The sequence below is a fragment of the Oncorhynchus mykiss genome, chromosome 15, assembly GCF_057628025.1.
Source record: "Oncorhynchus mykiss isolate SJ-2025 chromosome 15, ASM5762802v1, whole genome shotgun sequence".
NCBI classification, from domain to species: domain Eukaryota; kingdom Metazoa; phylum Chordata; class Actinopteri; order Salmoniformes; family Salmonidae; genus Oncorhynchus; species Oncorhynchus mykiss.
Genome location: NC_143036.1, coordinates 61,348,720 through 61,376,504, shown reverse-complemented (window position 1 = coordinate 61,376,504; position 27,785 = coordinate 61,348,720). Strand labels below are relative to the sequence as shown.

The 27,785-nt window shown below is 40.9% G+C and overlaps 1 protein-coding gene across 1 annotated transcript; it reads right to left on the bottom strand.

Moving 5' to 3' along the window:
* Window positions 1–10,806: 10,806 nt before the first annotated feature.
* LOC110490413 (putative polypeptide N-acetylgalactosaminyltransferase 8) lies at window positions 10,807–27,540 on the bottom strand. Its single transcript, XM_036944783.2, has 11 exons — window positions 27,103–27,540; window positions 17,629–17,875; window positions 17,222–17,388; window positions 16,906–17,089; window positions 14,990–15,187; window positions 14,672–14,786; window positions 14,306–14,491; window positions 13,913–14,050; window positions 13,650–13,745; window positions 13,331–13,495; window positions 10,807–13,215 (listed from the first exon to the last, which is right to left on the bottom strand). Exons 1-11 carry the CDS (start codon window positions 27,293–27,295, stop codon window positions 13,081–13,083), a joined length of 1,824 nt encoding a protein of 607 aa, XP_036800678.2. The 5' UTR covers window positions 27,296–27,540; the 3' UTR covers window positions 10,807–13,080.
* Between the last annotated feature and the right edge of the window lie 245 nt (window positions 27,541–27,785).

Sequence of the window (27,785 nt, the reverse complement as noted above, 5' to 3'; positions counted from 1 at the left end):
CAGTGTTTTGCACTATATGAAACAATTTGCAAACAATAATCAACTAGTTCCAAACATTTTCATATTTCCATGTTCCCAGAACATTCCTTTATCAAAAGAATTTGCGTGTGTAATGAAAAGTCAGAAAATAAAAACTCATTACAATCCCAATGTGGTGAGTGGCCCCTTCAATGTGGTAGTTTATGGCCCCAATTTCACTCACTCTCCCCAAGAGTATATTCCCTGGAAACATTCCAGAGAGAGAGACAGTGAAATATCCATTTTCCCAGAGAAAACACAATAACACTTATTATTCATTACACTACATGACTCAGAAACTCAAACGCAAACTATAAACCAAACCTAATGATAATTCCACTGTACCTCAAATCCTTAATCATACGTTTTAATCAAATCAATGTATATGCATGATAAGTTAAATCAACTCCTAAAAAAAACTCTTAATCAGCAACCTAATAATTTCAATCTGTTGATATAAATTTAGTAAAAAAACAATTCTGATTTTTTTTAACAAATCTAAAATCCTCCAAAAGTTGGTGCTGTCTCATCATCGTAAAAATAAACTTATTTTTTCCCCCCACTGATATCCACAAAGGTCAATACTGTTCAGCACATCCATTAATGATCTTCCTTTAGTCTGAACAGGGTCTGAAGTTCCAATGTATGCAGATGATACAGTGATAAATTCATGCAAATAACAAACTACACAATAACTCAATACTATAATGATTCAGATGACAAAATAGCTAAGTGACTCATGTTTACATCTCAATAAAATAAAACACAGTCTGCATGTTCCTCAAAAAACAACTACTGATGTAAAAAGCTCCAGGTGGTATCTGATTTTAAGTGCCAAGGCATCATACTTGATTCCAACCTTTCTTTTAAAAAGCAAATAATAAAGGAACTCAAATACAAAATTCAACCTAGCTAATTTCCCAAAACATATGAAATTGTTTTGACTACACTATATAACTACTATAACAACACTATAATTAAAAATCTATGATACTCCCCCACTTAACATACTAGTTTAGTCTTTGGCCCAATCTTGCTTTTCAACATTCATACCCATTCAGTCTTCTGTCAACAGGTTGGCGTACTATTCAATCCAGCAATCACCTTTAATGACCTGACATTGTTCCACATAATGGAAACATACCATAACCTTAGAGTACATGAACTTTCCTGCTCAAATTAACTGGTGTTACTTAAACAATCAAACCAAGAATCAATAACAATCAGAAGCTATCCTTACGATATTTTATGATTCAGACATCCAGTCTCCCAATTCTCATAGCCTAATACAGTAAATATAAACGCCACAAATCTATGATGCCCACCTAGCGAATCAGCTGCTAGAAATACAGAAAAAAAATGGACCTGAACAACGGTTAAAACAATTAGAGTAAGGTTATTGTATATTCAAACTAATAACGCAAATGTACGTTATTCTACAACAATCTACCTGCCTCCAGCAACTTTCCCTGACAATGAGCAGCCAACATAACAACTCACTCTCTTACATACTTTCAACTCAACTTTCCTATTCCTTTTTCCCCCAGTGGGCAAAAATATAACCCCTCTCATTTCAACGTTTTTCCTTACCTCTATCGTAAGATTAAAACCCCAACTTTATAACTTCCTCTTCTCTTTGCTCTTCACACTTATGAAATGTATCCAATTTCTTTAAAAATAACACACAGCGCAAAAATTATAACATGCGTCAGTCAATCTATAAGAATGAAAAACATTTCGGTAACCACTTTCCTATCGCCATTCTCTCCCCGCTATCATTCAGAGTTTCTTGAACTTAGGTAACTGTCTTCTCTATTGATACAGTAATTCAAATACGACCCAATTCTCAATACATTATTCCAGCAGATAATTTAGTGAACAGACATCGTCTTGCATCAGAATTCGCTTCGTTATTATTTGAAATTGAATTAGCCTATCAATTTAACCTAAACAATCCATTGAAAACGTTCAATTTATCTCTTATACAAACACTAGCGACCATAACTTTCCAGGCAAAACATACAAATAGATTATTTACAATCAAAAACTCTGAATTCAGCCAGTGACATGACTGGGAATGGAACTCGGGCCTCGAGAATTCTACCACTGAACCACCAATGCTATTGCTAATAAGCACAAAACACGTCACTATGTGTAATTCCCAGAAGAATAATAGCCCAATTTTAATAGTACAAACGTTACTCCAGCTATGATTCTCAAATTCCAAATTACACATATTAGCAATCAAATAATAAAATCGACAGTTAATGACGAGGAAACAGTTATTGCTCATTTTAATAAAAATAGATTATGTTTACTTATGCAACGTCTTTCAATTACTTTACTACATCACATTAATCACGCAAGGATAATTAGTTTGATGGAAAACCTTAGGCTTTGTGCAACATTATAAATGACATCGAGCATCCCTCGAATTCTATTTAACTTTATGGAAAACAGTTTATTCAATAAATCCCGCGATTTCTCTCATACTGGGAAGAAAAATTATAACATGTTCAGACCTTAAGGGCAGTTAAATTTCAAATGTTTCACCCAGACGGAGATAATCCAATATGCGTTTTATAGTTACATCGTTAGGGTAAGATAACCAAAAGTGGACACACTCTAAATCAGTTTCTAGAGCTCAATTTCCCAGATTTTGTAGATTATTTTAATAGTGCTTAAAAACTTCATCTTTATCAAATTATCCATTTAAGATATCAACTCAAAACCTACGTACGTCTACGAATGGGTGGTTTAAATTGTATCTAATCATTTTCAGCATTACTTTATACACACATACCATTTATCATAATTTCAAATAATTCACAGAATCCATATAAAACTTTAAGAAATCTTAGGTACTCACACAGAACTTTCAGGATCATCCACACAGGATTGGTCAGATTTTTCACATTGACGTCCACACAGAACATCAAAAGGTTTGCCCACACAGAGTAAACCCTACCCCGCTCACACAGAACGGTCCGACTCACACAGAGTAACACTAGGGCATACCTGGCTAGCACATTTAAAATAATTGGAATTCACCACATCTGAGGGTCACTTAGACAAATCACACAGACGCACAGAATGAGGTCCTTCTTCCAATAGAGCTTCACCAAGTGCCGTGTTTCACCTAGAACACACAGACCCCCTGGCCCCTCACGCCGACAGACCTCACCAAATCCCCACTGTGATCAATTCAGTGTCAGGAGGGCTCTTGGTCACTGGCAACCGGACAGCGCAGAGTATCTTTTGAGTCCACAAAACCCCCAGATTACTCTCCTCTGACTCGGCCCTGCTTACGCCGCCAAGGTGCCTTCCTTACAAAGGAATTCACGCTCAGAGTATACGTAACAGGCATAATTAAAAAAACTCGACTTCAAATCTGTGTGTGGTTCGCTCAACTTTTTATTTAAAAAAAAACTCAGTTTGAGATGTGGTATCCACTCGGCTCGCTTCCTCTTAGATCAAAGGTTGGTCCATCTGCTCCGTTTCCCGAAGTGTGGTTCTCCCTGAGATCCCAAGTTTAGGGGATCCCTCGTGCACGATTTATTTACCTAGATCATAGGAACGGTCACCCAGTGAAGATTCACATCCCCTCCTCGTCGCCAAATGTCGTGGAAATTTCCTCTATTTACCAAATCATGGGAGCAAACCACACACACAAGTCAGAGTTAGTTATCAAAGTCCATCTTTAATTATATGAGCTCTATCACAACCCTGTGACTCTCAGATCGATTCAGTGTCTAAACCATGAATTCTCTGAGAGCCCCTTCCACATTTCAAATGAGGTCCTTTATAGTAAAGACACACACACAGGATAAGACAGCATAGACATAATAAATCGTTCAGCTTTGTCTCCTTACTCAAACCCCAGAACCATAAACCAACCCTCCATATCAACAGGCATATATCAAATTGTCATTTAGATGCAACCAACTCTAAATACAACCTCCTGGACAAGCTCACAGAGAGGAGGGTGAGGCTATAGGTTAAGATAGAAACAACATAAGAGGGAGCATAGAATGATTCCAGACACTGCAACCTTCCTTTCCCCACTATGGGAAAGGTAGAGAGTGAAAGATATGTTTACACATGATGACACTTTGACCTCTCCCCTCTCAGCGGCCCAGGCAACTTAGTTTTGACATAGAACAGATAACTGCAACCTCACCACAGAATTACACAAAAATACCATTCTGATGAGAATTAACTTACACATATTTGATGAATATAAAACATCTTACATATGTTACCAACAAATTCTGAATCTTCCCTAACAGTTGGTGGAGGTGTTAAAAAAAGGACACTTGTAGTATAACTCCATGGCAGGAACCAAAGGCCTAAAATTTGGGATGTCTACTCTTACTAAGGACTTAAAATTGGCGATGATGTAGTGTCCCCCATGAGTGACAGAACACTAAGCCAATCACATCGCAATGTTGGCCTATATTCCATGAGACTTTTGGGGGAAAAAACATGCAGGGCTTGACATTAACCTGTTTATCCACTTGTCCGTCAGAAAGGGAGGTGACTGAAAATGTTGTTATATTGTTTGATGTAAGAAACCACTTTCCAAATTAAATGTATTATTATTTCCATACCATTATTACAGAGAATAAGACAAATTATTCTACGCTCTGCTTATTGTCTACTTAGCTTTTTCAAGCCTGTCTCAAAAAACAACACTGCCCCTTTAAGAAACGAACAAAGCTCTTTACCTGACCTTCTATTCAAATATGTCTAGAAATGTATATGTTTTGTGCTCTTGTAGGAAGCAATCCCTCCCCTATTGTTCACAACAAATTATCTATAACAGGGCTAATAACTCACTAACTAGCTCCGATGTGTTCTGCCGACAACAATCTCTTGCATAGGTAATTTTGTTTCGGTATGTTGCACTGAAAGTGTCTAAAATTGCATTGACTTGATCACAGTTGCCACCTTAAAGGGAAATGTTGATAGTGTTAACAAGGAGAACTACAACAGTGGTCACCAACGTTTTCTGAGTCAAGGTCAATTTGAATCAAAATGCAAGACGAGATCTACCTCTCAGATTAGTTTTTACATAACTAAAAAATGTAAGCCAGTAACAATTTAAAAACAGTACTGTAGCAATGAGGTTTATGCAGTAAGCTATAGGGCCAATACATTATCACCGCATATTGGCTTTGCTGCCAATGCATTGTTGTTCAAGACATTTTTTAAATTATATTTCAAAATTTGAGGTAGGCTACAGTGCCCCTTGAACTTTGCAACCTTTTGCCACATTTCAGGCTTCAAACATAAAGATATAAAACTGTATTTTTTTGTGAAGAATCAACAACAAGTGGGACACAATCATGAAGTGGAACGACATTTATTGGATATTTCAAACTTTTTTAACAAATCAAAAACTGAAAAATTGGGCGTGCAAAATTATTCAGCCCCTTTACTTTCAGTGCAGCAAAATCTCTCCAGAAGTTCAGTGAGGATCTCTGAATGATCCAATGTTGACCTAAATGACTAATGATGATAAATACAATCCACCTGTGTGTAATCAAGTCTCCGTATAAATGCACCTGCACTGTGATAGTCTCAGAGGTCCGTTAAAAGCATAGAGAGCATCATGAAGAACAAGGGACATACCAGGCAGGTCCGAGATACTGTTGTGAAGAAGTTTAAAGCCGGATTTGGATACAAAAAGATTTCCCAAGCTTTAAACATCCCAAGGAGCACTGTGCAAGCGATAATATTGAAATGGAAGGAGTATCAGACCACTGCAAATCTACCAAGACCTGGCCGTCCCTCTAAACTTTCAGCTCATACAAGGAGAAGACGATGCAGCCAAGAAGAGATGCAGCCAAGAGGCCCATGATCACTCTGGATGAACTGCAGAGATCTACAGCTGAGGTGGGAGACTCTGTCCATAGGACAACAATCAGTCGTATATTGCACAAATCTGGCCTTTATGGAAGAGTGGCAAGAAGAAAGCCATTTCTTAAAGATATCCATAAAAAGTGTCATTTAAAGTTTGCCACAAGCCACCTGGGAGACACACCAAACATGTGGAAGAAGGTGCTCTGGTCAGATGAAACCAAAATTGAACTTTTTGGCAACAATGCAAAACGTTATGTTTGGCGTAAAAGCAACACAGCTGAACACACCATCCCCACTGTCAAACATGGTGGTGGCAGCATCATGGTTTGGGCCTGCTTTTCTTCAGCAGGGTAAGGGAAGATGGTTAAAATTGATGGGAAGATGGATGGAGCCAAATACAGGACCATTCTGGAAGAAAACCTGATGGAGTCTGCAAAAGACCTGAGACTGGGATGGAGATTTGTCTTCCAACAAGACAATGATCCAAAACATAAAGCAAAATCTACAATGGAATGGTTCAAAAATAAACATATCCAGGTGTTAGAATGGCCAAGTCAAAGTCCAGACCTGAATCCAATCGAGAATCTGTGGAAAGAACTGAAAACTGCTGTTCACAAATGCTCTCCATCCAACCTCACTGAGCTCGAGCTGTTTTGCAAGGAGGAATGGGAAAACATTTCAGTCTCTCGATGTGCAAAACTGATAGATACATACCCCAAGCGACTTACAGCTGTAATCGCAGCAAAAGGTGGTGCTACAAAGTATTAACTTAAGGGGGCTGAATAATTTTGCACGCCCAATTTTTCAGTTTTTGATTTGTTAAAAAAGTTTGAAATATCCAATAAATGTCGTTCCACTTCATGATTGTGTCCCACTTGTTGTTGATTCTTCACAAAAAAATACAGTTTTATATCTTTATGTTTGAAGCCTGAAATGTGACAAAAGGTCGCAAAGTTCAAGGGGGCCGAATACTTTCGCAAGGCACTGTATATGATCACAGAGGTAATAGATCTGTTGTAATATTACTTGTGAAGCACAGCTGAGTGGGCATACATTTAAATCATTTGTTTTTTATTTGTATTTTACTTGGCTGATGGTGCCTTCATTTGATGGTCAGTCTCAGCAGAGGGGAGAGCAGCAGACTGAGGGTCAGCCTCTCAACATCCCTCCGCTCTCTCTTTCCTCCACTGACACTGACCAAAAAGGGACACCGTCTTCCAGCTGATGGCGAAACTCAAGTCGCACCACTTTATTTCTGCCTCATGCACAAATTCATGTTGTTACTCCTATGAACAGAGAAAGTGTAATATTCTTGGATATTGAAAAAGACCCAAGCCGCTAATAATAACAACACTTTCCTACTCATTCATTACTGCTGCAGTGCTTGTTGCAGTGCTGAGTGGAAATAGGAAGAACGCACATTTTATGGCTTATAAAAGTGTTGAATAGAGTGCTGACAGTGCTGAGTAAGAATTTAAACATGAACTCACTCATAAAAACAGCATGTCTTTGCTGTATTCGTTGACAGTCTCTCTGTAGTCATAGTTTTAGACATTTTGAAATATCACAGTATCAACTTTGTGTAGCTTTCTTTTATGGCTGTTATGTTACTGCAGACACGGGCCATCCGATTAGCCAGCAGTAAGCCGAGTGCACGTGATTTCTTCTCTAGGCCCACCGGGAAGGCACAGTTTGTACCTTCAGACACATGAAATGGTCCAAAATGGCAACAGTTTGCCTACCTGGCGGGTGCGGGTGCATCTACCGCCAACAGCCCGAGACAAAAAAAAAAGAATAACACAAGGCTTTATCATTGATTTTTTTACAGAAATGGTTGTCGATCGACTAGGAATACCTTGTCGATTGGTCGCGATCGACCAGTTGGTGACTAATGCTCTAGAGTGAAGTTCAATCTCGTGCTTCTCTCTGTGGGCTGAGCAGTCCTGGGGAGCTGTGTCTCTTGCTACTGCGTGCATGGGCACTCACACAGTTTAGAGGGAAGATTGCACTTAACACTAGTTGCTCCTGTATGTCACTCCGCGTCTGTTAAATTACTAAAATGTAAAATACTTTTAACTTCTTATAGCTTGGGGGCAGTTTTTCAACATCTGGATGAGAAGCGTGCCCAAAGTAAACTGCCTGTTACTCAGGCCCAGATGCTAGGATATGCATCATAATAATAATAATAATAATAATAATAATAATAATAATTGGTAGATTTGGATAGAAAACACTAAAGTTTGCAAAACTGTTAAAATAATGTCTGTGAGTATAACAGAACTGATATGGCAGGCGAAAACCTGAGGAAATTCCATCCCTGAAGTGGGATTTTTTTACATTTTCAATTGAATGCCTATACAGTATCTAATGGGTTAGGACCCAGATTGCAGTTCCTATGGCTTCCACTAGATGTCAACAGTCTTTAGACATTGTTTCAGGCCTTTTTTCTGAAAAATGAAGAAGAATGAGACCTTTTGTCACTGGACTGAGGAAGAATGCAGAGCTGGTTTGCGCTCGTGACCGAATGCGCGTCCTTCTTTGTTTTTCCTTTCTATTGAATACGCTATTGTCCGGTTGAAATATTATCGATAATTTAGACAATTGATAACCTGAGGATTAATTATTAACATCGTTTGACATGTTTCGACGAACTTTACCGGTACTATTAGGATGTATTTGTGATAAGGTGCTTCTCGGTGAGAGGTGTAGGAGTCAGGCGCAGGAGAGCAGGGATTTTTGAGAAGCGTGCTTAATATATATATATATATATATATATAGTCCACCAATACAAAAATGGCACAGACGAAAATCCAAAACTACGCTCTCGAAGAATCAGAAACTCGTGCCAACACACGGAGGAACAACCACAGTTCCGACACTTACATACACGTGCCTAAATAGTGAAAACAATACAGAAACTCATGCAAAACGCAAGGAGGAACAAACTCAGTTCCGAAACTTACATACACGTGCGTAATAGTGAAAACAATAAACATCAAAGATAATCGAGCGCAAATACACACAAGCTTAATCCCGCACGAACTAAGGCAGGCAACAGGTGCCATATAAACACACAGAAATAAACGCAAATGAAACCAGGTGTGAAAAGGACCACAGACAAAACAACCAGAAAAGGAAAAAGGGATTGGTGGCAGCTAGTAAACCGGCGATGCCGAGCGCCGCCGAACAGGGAGAGGAGTTACCTTCGGTTGAAGTCGTGACAGTATTCATCTGCATGTTTTGACCGCCTTTGAGCTAGTGGATTACTGAACAAAACGTGCCAACAAAACAGAGTTTTTGGGATATAAAGAGGGACTTTAACGAACAAAACAAACATGTTTGTGTAGCTGGGACTCTTGTGACTGCAACCATATGAAGATCTTCAAAGGTAAGTAATTAATTTTATCGCTATTTCTGACTTTTGTAATTCCTTTACTTGGTTGTAAAATGTTTGTATGCTTTTGTAAGAGGGGCGCTGTCCTCAGATAATCGCTTGGTATGCTTTCGAATTAAAGCCTTTGTGAAATCTGACAAAGCGGCTGGATTAACAAGAAGTTTATCATTAAGCCGATGTATAACACTTGTATTTTTTATGAATGCTTATTACGGGTTAATCATCTCGAAGAGTAAGGCTTACGTGTTCGTAAAAAGAGAAGTGCAACTTTTTCATGCATGCAGTGCATTGCCTTAGGCCATGTGATTGATGCTGACATTCTCCACACAGCCCCATCGAAAGTGACAGTCATTGCAGAAGGACCTGCTCCTGAGAATGTAAGCCATCTGAAGTCATTCCTGGGCCTCCTGAACTACTACGGAAGTTAATCAAAAAGCTGGCATGAGTTAATGAGAGAGAACAAACTCTGGTCGTGGACAAAGGAGTGTGACGCTACTTTCAAGAAGGAAAAGGCAGTGTTGATTGATAAGGTGTTGATTCACTTCAATTCATCCTTGCCAATTCAACTGGCTTGTGACACTTCCCCATATGAAGTTGGGGCCGTCGTGTCACTCCACACCTGCAGGAGAAGATAAGCCCATTGCCTTCATGTCAAGGACTGAAATACCCGCAGATTGAGAAAGAAGCGTTGGGTATTATCTTCAGGATCAAAAAGTTCCACACCTACCTGTTCGGATGGAAGTTCACCTTGCTGACAGAACATCATCCCCTGACCTCTATTTCCCTTCCCCACTCTGGCATAACTCCTCTGGCAGCAAGCAGAATGCAGCTTTGAGTACTAATCCTGAGTGCTCACAGCGATGACATCAAGCAATGGAAGGGCTGAAGCTCACGCCAGTGCTGTCAGCTCGTCATGGCTTCCCCGACGGGACAAGTCTCTGAATGTCTTTGAGTGGCCCAGCCAGATTCCGGACTTGAACCCGATCGAACATCTCTGAAGAGACCTGAAAAGAGCTGTGCAGCGACCAACCTGACAGTGCTTGAGGGACTCTGCAGAGAAGAATGGGAGAAAGTCCCCAAATACAGGTGTGCCAAGCTTGTAGCATGATACCCAAGAAGACTATAGGCTGTATCGTTGCCAAAAGTTCTTCAACAAAGTACTGAGAAAAGGGTCAGAATAATTATGTATTTTTCCTTTGTCATTATGAGTTATTGTGTGAAGATTGATGAGGGAAAAAAAGAATTTAATCATTTTTAGAATAAGGCTGTAATTTAAGAATGTGGTAAAAGTAAAGGGGTCTGAATACTTTCCAAATGCACTGTATACCTCCCTGCCACCAGAACTGTACGAGAGAGGGCCGGCCATCCATGGAATAAGTTTGTCTCGGAGAGCTCATAGAGCAGTCGAGGATGGGTCTTCTTCAAAACTACACTGATGTCAACTCAGCTCTATACCATGTCAATGCAGACACATTTTCTATAACCCTCTTTGGTGAAAATCTACAGTGAATCAATAACAAACCACAAATGAGCGTAAATAAAGGAATCATATTTATTATTTCTCTGCATTTACAATCAGCACCAAGGAGAACACAGCTCAATAGCATTCCACATTCTGTGAAGAAACTGTGTATACAGTGCCTTGCGAAAGTATTCGGCCCCCTTGAACTTTGCGACCTTTTGCCACATTTCAGGCTTCAAACATAAAGATATAAAACTGTATTTTTTTGTGAGGAATCAACAACAAGTGGGACACAATCATGAAGTGGAACGACATTTATTGGATATTTCAAACATTTTTAACAAATCAAAAACTGAAAAATTGGGCGTGCAAAATTATTCAGCCCCTTTACTTTCAGTGCAGCAAACTCTCTCCAGAAGTTCAGTGAGGATCTCTGAATGATCCAATGTTGACCTAAATGACTAATGATGATAAATACAATCCACCTGTATGTAATTAAGTCTCCGTATAAATGCACCTGCACTGTGATAGTCTCAGAGGTCCGTTAAAAGCGCAGAGAGCATCATGAAGAACAAGGAACACACCAGGCAGGTCCGAGATACTGTTGTGAAGAAGTTTAAAGCCGGATTTGGATACAAAAAGATTTCCCAAGCTTTAAACATCCCAAGGAGCACTGTGCAAGCGATAATATTGAAATGGAAGGAGTATCAGACCACTGCAAATCTACCAAGACCTGGCCGTCCCTCTAAACTTTCAGCTCATACAAGGAGAAGACTGATCAGAGATGCAGCCAAGAGGCCCATGATCACTCTGGATGAACTGCAGAGATCTACAGCTGAGGTGGGAGACTCTGTCCATAGGACAACAATCAGTTGTATATTGCACAAATCTGGCCTTTATGGAAGAGTGGCAAGAAGAAAGCCATTTCTTAAAGATATCCATAAAAAGTGTCGTTTAAAGTTTGCCACAAGCCTCCTGGGAGACACACCAAACATGTGGAAGAAGGTGCTCTGGTCAGATGAAACCAAAATTGAACTTTTTGGCAACAATGCAAAACGTTACGTTTGGCGTAAAAGCAACACAGCTGAACACACCATCCCCACTGTCAAACATGGTGGTGGCAGCATCATGGTTTGGGCCTGCTTTTCTTCAGCAGGGACAGGGAAGATGGTTAAAATTGATGGGAAGATGGATGAAGCCAAATACAGGACCATTCTGGAAGAAAACCTGATGGAGTCTGCAAAAGACCTGAGACTGGGACGGAGATTTGTCTTCCAACAAGACAATGATCCAAAACATAAAGCAAAATCTAGAATGGAATGGTTAAAAAATTAACATATCCAGGTGTTAGAATGGCCAAGTCAAAGTCCAGACCTGAATCCAATCGAGAATCTGTGGAAAGAACTGAAAACTGCTGTTCACAAATGCTCTCCATCCAACCTCACTGAGCTCGAGCTGTTTTGCAAGTAGGAATGGGAAAAAATGTCAGTCTCTCGATGTGCAAAACTGATAGAGACATACCCCAAGCGACTTACAGCTGTAATCGCAGCAAAATGTGGCGCTACAAAGTATTAACTTAAGGGGGCTGAATAATTTTGCACGCCCAATTTTTCCGTTTTTGATTTGTTAAAAAAGTTTGAAATATCCAATAAATGTCGTTCCACTTCATGATTGTGTCCCACTTGTTGATTCTTCACAAAAAAATACAGTTTTATATCTTTATGTTTGAAGCCTGAAATGTGGCAAAAGGTCGCAAAGTTCAAGGGGGCCGAATACTTTCGCAAGGCACTGTATGTCCCCATGAAGCTATGTCCAACCAGCAGTTCACTAAGATCATGCAGTCATCTCACTGCTGACCACTGATTGGCTTTTCAAAGTGTAATGATAATGCGGTGTTCATAAAGAAGTGGGAAGGTGGTAATTACCAGTTGTGAAGTCGTAAATATCAGTTGGATGTATTCACGTGCTTTGAACTCGTTGAGAACTCGTTGAGAAACTCAACGGCCAACAAGCTGTGTCAACCATAAACTATAAGTACAGCTATCGTGTTTGTACAAAAATTAGTGTTCAAAAACTTTGTGTAAATAATATTTTGTTGTTGCATTTAACTACTGACAATGCTGTTTAAAAGGTCATTTCCTTAGTAGGTGACGTCAGAGGTTTCCCACTGGTAATCTCCCAGAATTTCCCACTGTTAATTACCAGTTGGAGGCGTGTTCAAGTGGATTTTTACCAATCGTTTGTGGTAAATACCAACTTCCCACTTGCTTATAATCGCAGGATAACTCCTACAGCCCCGCTGCATTGTCTCTGATACAGTCGGCCTAACTATCTCAGTGTATCAGAACTCTTTTATCACATTCCGTATTAACCAGTGCTGCCCACTGCACTCCTGAATGATGAGCTGGTAGAAAGTGTCCTCCCCTGGGGCAATCTCCAGACATCTCTTTGTCTGTCTGTTCTGGATGGCTTTTCCCTGTAAAACACAGCAAACATTACACTGTACAACATCACACTAAAGTCAAAGACATCTCCCATGTTTCCAACAGTTAATAGGCATCAATTTCCCTATTTCATGTTGGAGTGCTTACCTGTTGAAATTCCCAGAGCATGTGGAATCCCTTCTGCTTGGCCTCCTTGCACTCATACAGTCCTGGGGTTTGAGTGCCAATGTCCATCAGACAGCGATTACTGTTGTACTTGTGAGACTTGATGCCTCCAATGTAGATCTCCCCGCTGGCTCGATAATAACAGTTCTGGACAGAGAGGATAGATATTTAGGCTTTTCTGTGTCTGTGGTATTGACAGTACTTTGCACTGTGGTATGGGTTGAATCCCAGTTCTGCTATGGGATGGACCATATTATACCGCTAGTTAAATTCTAAAATACTAAGCAATGATTATACAAACCTGTGGAGTAAAATAATGGCATCCATGTAAAATAGGTGTGTTCCCTGGAACTGGGCCTTGATCTATACAGAGATCCATATTCAGGTCATTGACCAGCTGTTGATTTAATGGACACAGATTAAACAATTATAAAAGTGCAAATTCCTATCCTGATAATGAGTTGGAATTATGACCCTGCATCCAATTGAAAAAAATAATGACATGCACCAAACATATTTGATGAGGAAATTCCAGAACAACAGTAACATTTTAGCATTACTCACAGCTCCATAACCAAGCAAGTCACCCAGGGGGTCTAACATTGGATACACATTGTCCAGATACCACTGGAAGGGTTTGCAGTTCAGACTCTTTCTCAACTTCTTCCTCTCTGAAACATCCCCAATGTCTATGCCATGATCCTGTGGTGAGAAAGAGGAAGATTCCTAATTCAGAATCACAGGCTATGTGAGCAATCCTTGATGATGGCCTACCACCATCATTTTACATAGATCCTATGATCTTTATTATGGCATTGAGTAATAAACCATTCTTATAATATTGACTGTCTAGTCTACTTATTTTCAAACACAAAGCATGCATAACAGTGATGATTGTTATTCCATAGGAGCAGCTGAACAAAACCTACTTTTTGAATGGTTTGTTGTGTACAGTACCTTCAGTGGGAGGTTCCAGGCGATGTTGACATTATGTTTGTATTCATCCATCCAGACCTCAGCCACTCTCAGAGCATTCCTCTTCATTGTAATGCTCAGGTCTGGGAGATAGGGTTTATGGGCCCTTTCGATGTGGGCTATTTTAGAACAAGGTATGACCTCGACACTTCCTCCACACAGCCACACCTAGACACACCAAACACCAAGAGACAAGTACGAGTTTATAGATATGGACTGAAGTGTCTGGATGTTGGACGTAGATTGGTTTGTTCAAACTGAACGACTCAAGAACAGAAAGCATTTCTGCAAACACAAGTCTGCTTTGATTTCCAACATTCATTCATAAACTGTAGCAGAGGGGCTTACCCGGATGCCCAGCTCAACATTTTCACCACCATAGATCTTCATACCACCATCCAGAGCACCAATTTCCCCAAAGAACAGGCGATCAACCACTAGTATGCCCATAATGGAGGGGCTCCTGACAAACATACACAACACATAATGGTCATTTCTAAAAATGGGAGATGTGACATTCATTTTAATGAATAGATAACGCAAAATAACAATACAGGTGTAAATATTAGGTAAGATTTTCCTTCCAAAGCTGTTTTCCTTTTCCCCTTTTCAAACAGACTTGTGAAACAGGACATTCCTTCGTTGATGAAATCACAAACAACTCACTTTCCTGGCTGTGTCTCGTCTTTTAAGGCATACCACTCAGGTCTGAAGGACTCGTACATACACCACAGGGCCCAGTCAAAGGCGTTTGCATTCGGCCAATAACGTGTGACTGTCAAGTCATCGAAATGGACTTTGTCAAACACCGGTGTCAACACCAACGTGCGGTCCTCCTTTATCCGCGCTAACAGAGGCTCCGCCCTGTTCACAGAAACACAGAGTGAAAACATTGTGTTAAAGGAGACTCAAAAAATATCACTGAGTGTCTTTATAATACAGTGCATTGCGAAAGTATTCGGCCCCCTTGAACTTTGCGACCTTTTGCCACATTTCAGGCTTCAAACATAAAGATATAAAACTGTATTTTTTTGTGAAGAATCAACAACAAGTGGGACACAATCATGAAGTGGAACGACATTTATTGGATATTTCAAACTTTTTTAACAAATCAAAAACTGAAAAATTGGGCGTGCAAAATTATTCAGCCCCCTTAAGTTAATACTTTGTAGCACCACCTTTTGCTGCGATTACAGCTGTAAGTCGCTTGGGGTATGTCTCTATCAGTTTTGCACATGATTCCTCCTTGCAAAACAGCTCAAGCTCAGTGAGGTTGGATGGAGAGCACTTGTGAACAGCAGTTTTCAGTTCTTTCCACAGATTCTCGATTGGATTCAGGTCTGGACTTTGACTTGGCCATTCTAACACCTGGATATGTTTATTTTTGAACCATTCCATTGTAGATTTTGCTTTATGTTTTGGATCATTGTCTTGTTGGAAGACAAATCGCCGTCCCAGTCTCAGGTCTTTTGCAGACTCCATCAGGTTTTCTTCCAGAATGGTCCTGTATTTGGCTCCATCCATCTTCCCATCAATTTTAACCATCTTCCCTGTCCCTGCTGAAGAAAAGCAGGCCCAAACCATGATGCTGCCACCACCATGTTTGACAGTGGGGATGGTGTGTTCAGGGTGATGAGCTGTGTTGCTTTTACGCCAAACATAACGTTTTGCATTGTTGCCAAAAAGTTCAATTTTGGTTTCATCTGACCAGAGCACCTTCTTCCACATGTTTGGTGTGTCTCCCAGGTGGCTTGTGGCAAACTTTAAACAACACTTTTTATGGATATCTTTAAGAAATGGCTTTCTTGCCACTCTTCCATAAAGGCCAGATTTGTGCAATATACAACTGATTGTTGTCCTATGGACAGAGTCTCCCACCTCAGCTGTAGATCTCTGCAATTCAATCCATTTCCACCATCAATCCAGAGTGATCATGGGCCTCTTGGCTGCATCTCTGATCAGTCTTCTCCTTGTATGAGCTGAAAGTTTAGAGGGACGGCCAGGTCTTGGTAGATTTGCAGTGGTCTGATACTCCTTCCATTTCAATATTATCGCTTGCACAGTGCTCCTTGGGATGTTTAAAGCTTGGGAAATCTTTTTGTATCCAAATCCGGCTTTAAACTTCTTCACAACAGTATCTCGGACCTGCCTGGTGTGTTCCTTGTTCTTCATGATGCTCTCTGCGCTTTTAACGGACCTCTGAGACTATCACAGTGCAGGTGCATTTATACGGAGACTTGATTACACACAGGTGGATTGTATTTATCATCATGAGTCATTTAGGTCAACATTGGATCATTCAGAGATCCTCACTGAACTTCTGGAGAGAGTTTGCTGCACTGAAAGTAAAGGGGCTGAATAATTTTGCACGTCCAATTTTTCAGTTTTTAATTTGTTAAAAAAGTTTGAAATATCCAATAAATGTCGTTCCACTTCATGATTGTGTCCCACTTGTTGTTGATTCTTCCTAAAAAAATAAAGTTTTATATCTTTATGTTTGAAGCCTGAAATGTGGCAAAAGGTCGCAAAGTTCAAGGGGGCCGAATACTTTCGCAATGCACTGTATAAACCATTCAGACTACCATTCCACGTGAACTTCTATGTGGGCATCCAAGATGGCTACCACGTCTCCTTCAGCTTCCTTCCACCCTGAGAGGCGGGCCTGTGTGAGACCGAGCTGCTCCAGGTGTCTCACTCTCTTCAACAGGCCCGGACGCTCTTCATCGATGAAGCTGATGTAGGCATCCAACTTCTCCTTTAGGTCCTCTGCGAAAGCACACACTTGCAAATCATTGGTACACAACAAAAGTTGAAAGCCACACTTGAGTTCAAATATACTTTCAAATGTTTCTAGAGAGCATAGACAAAGAGCAGAGAGCATAGACAAATTAGGCGAACCATTGGAGCTGTGGTCATCCACCAGTATGATGTTTTTGAGCAGGTGTTGGGGGGTCTTGTCTATGATGCTGCGGACAGCTCTCTTGATGATTGACAGGGCCTCGTCCAAGTAGATCAACACCACGCTGATGGTGGGCAGGTCATGGGGGTACTGGTGATTAGCACACCTGACAGACACAACAAAAACATTTGGTCTACCTCATATCATTCAGTCACTTCACCAAAGCTGCTGTTTCACTCTTAAAGTTAGTACATTTCAATGTCATTTGTCAAATTGCATTAAAAGTGCTGGAGATGGAATTGACCTCGGATGAGCGCTATGGAACAGACTGGTTAGAATTCAGAAGTCTTGAATTATCCTTCATTTTTTGTGCAGAGGTGGCAGAGAGATGAGGAAAAGGATTTACTTAGGATCGCGAGTATCAGGGATTTCCCTGTTCAGGGGTAGTCTGTCACTCAGGAAGGCGTTGTATCCATACATCTGAAACAACCCTTCTGCCTCTTTCTGCTCCTCCTCTGAGAGCTCATCACCCCAGGTTGTAAACAGAGCTGAGTTGGGGTACAACTTCTTCACCACCTTCCTCTCCTTCTTGACCTCGGTATCCTTCACAGCCTGCCCCTCTTTCAGACTGATCCCGTTGTTGACTGACTTCACTGTGGACACATGACAGCTGCTCATCAAACTGACATTAATTGATGGTTTCTGTGTATTTCAGATTGTTTAAGGCTGCCAGAATCAATTAAAGTCACTCCTTTTGATACACACAGATTATGACCTCATTTACATAACTACTGTTTTCATTTGATTTTTAAAAAGTTGATTAATAAGGTTTGTTCTGCCTTGGAGGATTACCTTGAAGTAGCTGTTTGGCACACATAAGTTGTTAGATCTAAATGTAACACATTTTGTACATCAAACAACAGTATGCAGGATTAAAGAACATTCTAAAAATTATTATTGGCCATATTTGATTGGTTTTTATCTAATCCTTTATTTGTTTATTTAATTGGGAACAAATGTGACTGACAGCCTCAATTCAGTTTTATGTTGTAAAAAATGTTAGTGTGTTTTTTACATGAGATAAAAGTAGAGACTCAGAGCTAGAAAATGGTATTTCATACACTGCAGTTTAGGATCAATGCGACAGTAATTCTGCATTGAAAGTTGATCAACTTGGTAGAAAATGGCCCTTGTACATCTACTAGACAACCCTTCTTTGCCTACACCTCTTCAGGAATGTTCACACCCTCTTAAGCCTTAGCCTCACCCGTCTCTTTAAGGATTCTAATGTGAAGACATGCTAAACGGAGTAAGTAGTTTAGTAAACAACCAAAGATTTCAATACTAAAAGTAGTAGCATACAATAGTGAAAAACTTGGTAAAAATACACTTCTTCTAGTCCGTGGCCTATACCTTAATCTAACTTTGGTGCAGGTCATGTTGTTCTTTACATTACCGTTGTCACGTCCTGACCTTAGTTCCTTGTTTATGTCTCAGGGCGTGAGTTGGGGTGGGCATAGAACACATGTTTTGTGTTCTATGTTTTCTATTTCTATGTGTTTGGCCTGGTATGGTTCCCAATCAGAGGCAGCTGGCTATCGTTTTCTCTGATTGAGAACCATAATTAGGCAGCCTGTTCCCCCACTATGGGTTGTGGGTAGTTGTTTCCTGTCTCTGCACCAGACAGAACTGTTCAGTTTTCGTTCGTTCACTTGTCATTTTGTGTTCAGTTTAAATAAATATTAACATGGACACGTACCACGCTTCATATTGGTCCGGTCCTTAATACTCCTCCTCAGAAGAGGAGGTCAATCGTTACAACTGTCTCTGGTAAACACAAAACAAAGTGTCCAGATAAAAATATGTTATACATTTTGGTAATTTTTAGATTACTCTTACACACTAAATGGATGGGTCATGTGAAGGAAATGCTATAGCCACCCACAGTAACATCTCACTATTGTCTAGACATGTACAGTACACATGTTCATGAAATACAATAGATGGCCGTAATCGCCTGGATATCTTGATGGGTCATGCAATCATATGGCGAAGTGGTCTTTTGTTTAGACATGTAAAAATGTTTAGACATGTTTAGACATCTTGTTAAATCCTAGATGGCGTAGCAGTCGAACGTGTGTTTGTCTTGTCCCGTGTATATAGTCTCTCGTTTTTTTTGTATATATTTGAACCTCACATTCCATCTAAGAACTAAATATACTTTCCTGCAACCCGCCTCACCCAATGTGGTACGGATCTGCTATTTTTATACTTTTTAACTGGAACCTCCATCAGCAGCTAGCCACCTGACTAGCCACGAGCTAGTAGTCATTGTTAGCCATTGGTAGCGGTCTTCACCTTTAGCTCGGACACCAGCCAGCTTTAGCTCGGTCAATACCTGCCAGTCTGCACAGCGCAAAATCAACCCAGAGCATATCGAAGCATATCAGACTGCTTTTCTCTACCACGTCACTGGATTCCTGCCGCAAGTTCTGGATCATTACACTGGACCATCGCAGCTGCAACCGAGTGGCTATTGCTGGCTAACGCTTCTGTCCTGAAGCAAAAACCAGATAGGCCTATCTCCCGGCTAGCCGACGAATGTATAGCAGCTAACTCTTGGGCTACAATACCTCTCATGCTAATTGGCCTGGACCCTTTATTGTCGACACCGAGCCCTGCCGATCCATCACAACTGGTCTGCCGACGTAATCGTCCGATGTGGCTTCAACAGGATTTTCCGTTGCGATGTCGCCGAAGACCCACCTGCTAGCCCTGGCCCGCTAGCTTTCTGAACGCTGTGTCTCCCTCTCGTCTAGCGTAGTAGCGACTACCGAACGGCTCCCTGACATTCCTATTGCTGCTCATTGGACCCTATGATCACATGCAGAGACCTCACCGGGCTTAACTGGTACCTCCAGAGATGCAACCTCTCTCATTGTCACTCAATGCCTAGGTTTCCTTCACTGTTCTCACACCTTGTCTGTACATTATGCCCTGAATCTATTCTACCACGCTCAGAAATCTGCTCCTTTTATTCTCTGTTCCCAACACACTAGATGACCAGTTCTTATAGCATTTAGACGTACCCTTATCCTACTCCTCATCTGTTCCTCTGGTGATGTAGAGCTTAACCCAAGCTCTGTAGCCCCCAATACTAGACCTATTTCCCAAGCGCTCTCATTTGTTGACTTCTGTAACCATAAAAGCCTTGGTTTAACATCAGAAGCCTCCTCCCTAAGTTTGTTTTATTCATTGCTTTAGCACACTCAGCCAAACCTGATGTCCTAGCCATGTCTGAATCCTGGCTTAGGAAGGCCACCAAAAAATCCACCTTTGCAGAAATAAGTGTCTCACTGTTGCCACTTGTTATAGACCCTCCTCAGCCCCCAGCTGTGCCCTGGACACCATATGTGAATTGAATGCCCCCCCATCTATCTTCAGAGTTCGTACTGTTAGGTGACCTAAACTGGGATATGCTTAACACTCCGGCCATTCTACAATCTAAGCTAGGAACTAACTAGCTAAGCTAGGAACCTACAAGGTACAGCCCTAAATCCGTAAACATGGGCACCCTTATAGATATCATCCTGATCAACTTGCCCTCTAAATACACCTCTGCTGTCTTATTGCCTGCATCCGTTATGGACCACCCCTCATCACTGTCAAACGCTCCCCAAAACACTTCAGCTAGCAGCTAGCAGGCCATTCTAATCGACCTGGCCTGGGTATCTTGGAAGGATATTCACCTCATCCCATCGAGGACGCCTGGTTGTTCTTTAAAAGTATTTCTTACCATCTGAAATAAGTATGCCCCATCCCCAAAAAATTTAGAAAAAGAGCAGACATAGACCTTGGTTCACTTTAGACTTTACTGCCCTTGACCAGCATAAACCCCAGCAATATGCAGCTTTTTAGGGAAGTCAGGATCCAATATACACAGTCAGTTAGGAAAGCAAAGGCTAGCTTTTTAAACAGAAATTTGCATCCTGTAGCACTAATTCCCAAAATGTTTGGGACACTGTAAAGTTCATGGAGAATAAGAGCACCTCCTCCCAGCTGCTCACTGCACTGAGGCTAGGAAACACTGTCACCAGTGATAAATCTACGATAATCGAGAATTTCATTAAGCATTTTTCTACGGCTGGCCATGCTTTCCACCTGGCTACCCCTACCCCAGCCAATAGCTCTGCATCCCCGGTAGGAACATGCCCAAGCCCACCCCTCTTCTCCTTCACCCAAATCCAGATAGCTGATGTTCTGAAAGAGCTGCAAAATCTGGATCCCTACATATCAGCTGAGGTTAGACAATCTGGGCCCTCTTTTTCAAAAATTATAAGCCGAAATTGTTGCAACCCCTAATACTAGCCTGTTCAACCTCTAGTTTGTATCGTCTGAGATCCCTAAAGATTGTAAAGCTGCCGCGGTCATCCCCCTCTTCAAAGGGGGAGACACTCTAGACCCAAACTGTTACACACCTATATCTATCCTCCCCTGCCATTCTAAAGTCTAAGAAAGCCAAGTTAACAAACAGATCACCAACCATTTCGATTCCAACCATACCTTCTCCACTATGCAATCTGGTTTCCGAGCTGGTCATGGGTGCACCTCAGCAATGCTCAAGGTCCTAAACGATATCATAACCACCATCGATAAAAGACAGTACTGTGCAGCCGTCTTCATCGACCTGGCAAAGGCTTTCGATTCTGTCCATCACCGCATTCTAATCGGCTGACTCAATAGCCTGGGTTTCTCAAGTGACTGCCTCGCCTGGTTCACCAACTACTTCTCAGATAGAGTTCTGTGTGTCAAATTGGAGAGCCTGTAGTCTGTACCTTTGGCGGTCTCTATGGGGGTGCCACAGGGTTCAATTCTCGGGCCGAGTCTTTTCTCTGTATATATCAATGATGTCGCTCTTGCTGCTGGTGATTCTCTGATAAACCTCTACGCAGACGACACCATTCTGTATACAATTAAAGTCAGATGTTAACATACACCTTAGCCAAATACATTTAAACTCCGTTTTGCACAATTCCTGACATTTAATCCTAGTACAAATTCCATGTCTTACATCATTTAGGATCACCACTTTATTTTAAGAATGTTGAATAATAGTAGAGAGAATTATTTTTTTCATCTTTTATTTCTTTCATCACATTCCCAGTGGGTCAGAAGTCAATTATTATTTGGTTGCATTGCCTTTAAATTGTTTAACTTGGGTCAAATGTTTCAGGTAGCCTTCTACAAGCTTCCCCCCAATAAGTTGGGTGCATTTTGGCCCATTCCTCCTGACAGAGCTGGTGTAACTGAGTAAGTTTTTTAGGCCTCCTTGCTCGCACATGTTTTTTCAGTTCTGCCCACAAATTCTCTATGGGATTGAGGTCAGGGCTTTGGAATGGCCACTCCAATACCTTGACTTTGTTGTCCGTAAGCCATTTTGCCACAACTTTGGAAGTATGCTTGGGTTCATTGTCCATTTGGAAGACCCATTTGCGACCATGCTTTAACTTCCTGACTGATGTCTTGAGTTGTTGCTTCATTACATCCACAATTTTCCGTCCTCATGATGCCATCGATTTTGTGAAGTGCACCAGACCCTCCTGCAGCAAAGCACCCCCACAACATGATGCTGCCACCCCCACAACATGATGCTGCCACCCCCATGCTTCACGGTTGGGATGGTGTAATTCGGTTTGCAAGCCTCCCCCTTTTTCCTCCAAACATAACAATGGTCCTTATGGCCAAGCAGTTCTATTTTTGTTTCATCAGACCAGAGGTCATTTCTCCAAAAAGTACAAACTTTGTCCTCATGTGCAGTTGCAAACCGTAGTCTGGCTTTTTTTAATGGCAGTTTTGGAGCAGTGGCTTCTTCCTTGCTGAGCGGCCTTTGAGGTTATATCAATATTGGACTCATTTTACTGTGGATATAGATACTTTTGTACCTGTTTCCTCCAGCATCTTCACAAGGTCCTTTGCTGTTGTTCTGGGATTGATTTGCACTTTTCGCTCCAAAGTACGTTCATCTGTAGGAGACAGAACGCGTCTCCTTTCTGAGCGGTATTATGGCTGCATGGTCCCATGGTGTTTACACTTGTTCATCTCTACAAACAATAGTATACGTGGTACCTTCAGGCGTTTGGATATTGCTCCCAAGGATGAACCAGACTTGGAGGTCTACACATTTTTTTCTGAGGTCTTGGCTAATTTATTTTGATTTTCCCATGATGTCAAGCAAAGTTTGAAGGTAGGCCTTGAAATACATCCATAGGTACACCTCCAATTTACTTAAATTATGCCAATTAGCCTATCAGAAGCTTCCATAACATCATTTTCTGGAATTTTCCAAGCTGTTTAAAGGCAGTCAACTTACTGTATGTAAACTTCTGACCCACTGGAATTGTGATACACTGAATTATAAGTGAAATAATCTGTCTGTAAACAATTGTTGGAAAAATGACTTTTGTCATGCACAATGTAGATATCCTAACCCACTTGCCAAACTATAGTTTGTTAACAAGATATTAGTAGAGTGGTTGAAAAATTGTTTTAATGACTCCAACCTAAGTGTATGTAAACGTCCGACTTTAAACTAGTTTTTCAACCACTCCACAACATTCTTATTATGCATCAGCTGTCAGAGCAGCTTACCGATCACTGCACCTGTACCATCTGTAAATATTCCACCCAACTTCCTCATCCCCATATTGTTATTTATGTTTCTTGCTCTTTTGCACCCCAGTATCTCTACTTGCACATCATCATCTGCACATCTATCACTCCAGTGTTAATGCTAAATTGTAATTATTTCACCACTATGGCCTATTTATTGCCTTACCTCCCTAACCTTACTACATTTGCACACACTGTACATTGATTTTTCTATTGTTTAATTGACTGTACGTTTGTTTATCCCATGTGTTGTTGTTTTTTCGCACTGCTTTGCTTTATCTTGGCCAGGACGCAGTTGTAAATGAGATTTTGTTCTCAACTGGCCTACCTGGTTAAATAAAGCTGAAATATATATATTTTTTAAAGAAATGTAAAAAAACATTTAGCTAACTAGCTAAACATTGAACCGGGACCTTCCCAACTCATGTTACTACCAATACAAACATTGTCGTACCTGTAGTATGAACCTGCAGGTACCTAAATCTAACATCTAGGTTCAATGTTAGCTTGCTAACATTAGGCTATAACTAGCAGTGCAAATGGATTTCTGATTTTAGTAATATTTCAACACAGATCACACATGTAGCATTAGCTACTAAATATATTCATATGTCACCAAATAATTTATTAAAATACACTGTTTTGCAATGAAGGTCTAAAGTAACTTCAAAAGCACTTTCTGAGGTCACACCATGGTGTAGCCAGAGGGCAGCTAGCTTCAGTCCTCATCTGGCTACATTGACTTCAATACAAAACCTAGGAGGCTCGTAGGCCTCACCCCCTTTCATAGACATACATGGTAATTGTGACCACTTCCGGAGGACTTCCTCCAACCAATCAAATCTTTGGCAATATGAACTGACATGTTGTCCATCCAATCATAGAATTGGGATCAGAGAATGAACATATGTATGTTGAGAAGCTTGGTGTCATTGTTGGATAGAGACTAAGAGTGAAGAGTAATAGTTGAGCATTTTATTTATATTTTTCAATTCAAATTCGTTTTTTCAAATTACAGTTGACGGAAGAGGTATATTATCAAAATTATTGGTTATTGGTTTTAGAACTTTATTTGTGTCCAGTTATTGCAATTTATTTAACATTTTTAAAAGTTAGCCTTGTCATCTCCAGTAGCTAGTTAGCTACCAGCGCGAGTGTGCAATTTTCTGCATCAGAATGGTAGAATGTCCAACGCTGCCGAAAAGGTTGTGGACTTTTTGCGGAAAAAACCCTTTCATTCTCTGGGGTACATGGAAAAGGTGCAAATTAAAATCCAGGGTCAACCTCTACCTGAGATCAGTTTCATGAAGAAGGATGAACATGTGAGGGCGTTCAATATCAACAGGTATCAAAAGTATAGCTGCTTAACAGTGAGACTTTCATCAAGCTGCCTGTATTGCTGGCCTTGCCTGCTTTTTGGAAAGTCTGAGCCTTGGTCGAAAGGTGGGTACAGTGACCCGAAGAACATCAATCGTTCTGCTGAATGGCAAAACAAAAGCATGAGAATATAAATGCCCACATCAGATTCAAGTTTCTGGGAATAAACTGCATCGATAGAAGACACGGCGAGAGGGAAAGTTCCGCCTACAAGGGCAACTACAATGAGCTTGCAGAGGTAATTGCGCATTACAACGCTTTACTTGCTGAACATATTGAACTTTCAACTGTCTTTTCTAGGATGTCGTAAACAATTCCGAATGATTTGATAGCTTCCATCGCATCATCCATTCAATTGTAGATAAAAGAGAGCGGTTGACGCAACACATTTTCTCGTTCACTCCATTAGGCGTACCACTATACTCCGGTATTTATTTAGCAAAGATGATAACACATAATCACTCCGCACAGACACAAGCAAAAGCTCATTACATAAACGTTGCACCCAAACATTAGAAATCTGACATGCTGTATGGGATGAAAATGAGAGTATTTTTCAGTCTGATCAACTGTAGGCTACTAATAAGAGCAGCTGAATAACTTTACATCCTATGCGCCCTGTCTGTAACTAATTGATAACGTTATGTATTTATTGTCCATTTGTGTGTCTGGAGAAAATGTAGTTTAAATTCAAAATTGGGCTGGCTAAGGCCTACAGTTGCATTGGCCTGCATGACGCAAACATGCATAAAGCAAGCTCGGCTATGTGAGTTCTGTTGTCTATCAGTTGTTGTCTATGGGTAGAGTAAATCCCCCTCCTAATCCAGTCTAAATATAATTGATGAACAAATATAAAGTAGCTGCAATTTGACAGAGTTTAAAAATAAAAAAACATGTGACCTGATTAGGAAAAACTGGTCCCATCATAGCCCATATAAAACGTTTTTACAACTGATTAATCACTGGCATACTTTATAGGGTCCAGAGTTTTCCTAGTTAGGTTAGCATATAAGGAAAAACTCCAGGCCCCAGAAGATAAAAATTACCCCACCGCTCTGGGACCTATGGTGCCACCAGTCTGCTTGCAGTTGTCAGTTATCAGGTATGTGAATGATCAGGGCTTCATTCCAGAATGTTTCTTGAGCAACATTGATGTGTCAAGTGGGCAAAATGCGCAGTCTGTGTTTGACTTTATGAATTTTGAGATTAAACTTAAGAGAAATTCATTGTCCAAACCTACAATGGCACAGCTGTAATGGAATGTATCTGCTATTTATATTTACAGCTAAGTCCCCTCCTGTTCCCTGATTAAGAGGTGATGACCACGCTACTCCACGACCATTGTTAACTCTCATTACATGAACTGAAGTCACTTCTCTCATTTATTTTATTTAACCTTTATTTAACTAGGCAAGTCTGTTAAGAACAAATTCTTATTTACAATGACGGCCAAACTCGGACAGCGCTGGGCCAATTGTGCGCACTCCTATGGGAATCCCAACCATGGCCGGATGTAATACAGCTTGGATTCAAACCAGTGACTCCTCTTGCACTGAGATGCAGTGCCTGAGACTGCTGTGCCACTCGGGAGCCCAGTTATTGTGTGTAAGGGTGCAATTACTTTTTCACACTGAGGAATTTGGTGTTGCATAACTTAATTGAGTAAATAAAACAAGTGTCCATTTTTTGTATTATTTGTAAACTCAGGTTTCCTTTATCTAATATTAGGTTTTGGTTGAAAATCTGATAACACCCAGGATCAAAAATTGTGAAAATCTGAAAGGGGGCCAATACTTTTTCACAGCACTTTTAGATGAAGGAAATTGATACCCACCCAGCTTCTCGATGTGAGCCTCCATCTTCTCCAGCCTCTTGAGCATGTCCTGGCCCCTGACCGAGTCATCCTGATGGGCCCTCTGCAGTCTTTCCCCATGAGAATTAACCTCCCGCTTAATGGATGTGATGTAGAGTATTCCAGCGCCCATGGCCAGCAAAGAAGCCAGCCCTCGAACCCAGCTTAGCCTCATCGTCCCTCTGCGTGTGAGCGCTCAGCCTGGGGATGCAGACAGGATTTCCTTCCTCTCTCACTGAGGTCCAGGCTCGCCTGAAAGGAGGGAGGGGTGATGTAACAGAAAGTTCCAAGTAAAGAGAAGAGAAGTCGCAGATAGTCAATCAAAAATGTATTTGTTTTACTAAACAGAGAGAGACCTCCAGCACAGAAGCAGAGAACATGTCTAACTGGCCTGCTCTGGACACACCCTTGTATCAGGATGAGGCTTGTAGGAAGTCAAAGGGCAGTGACTTTGTCAGCTGCTACAGAATCACAGTGTTTCACACAATACAATAATAATCAGTGTATCTTCTGTCCTTGTACCTCCAGTCTGCCGTCAACCATATCAGCAGTTATGAGTTTAATCCATAACGTACAGCCTCTAGTCTAGTGACCATCAACCCAAGTGTTACAATCAGAACACTGGAAATCACGTGTATGACAACAAACTCTAAATTAAATATGTG

Excerpts from the sequence above, each read along its gene's own strand:
- LOC110490413 (XM_036944783.2), bottom strand. The coding sequence starts at position 27,295 with ATGAGGCTAAGCTGGGTTCGAGGGCTGGCTTCTTTGCTGGCCATGGGC. Across the intron at positions 17,389-17,628 it reads CCTGATACTCGCGATCCTAA|GTGTGCTAATCACCAGTACC; the intron begins GTAAATCCTTTT and ends TGTGTCTGTCAG. Across the intron at positions 14,787-14,989 it reads GACGAGACACAGCCAGGAAA|GAGCCCCTCCATTATGGGCA; the intron begins GTGAGTTGTTTG and ends TATGTTTGTCAG.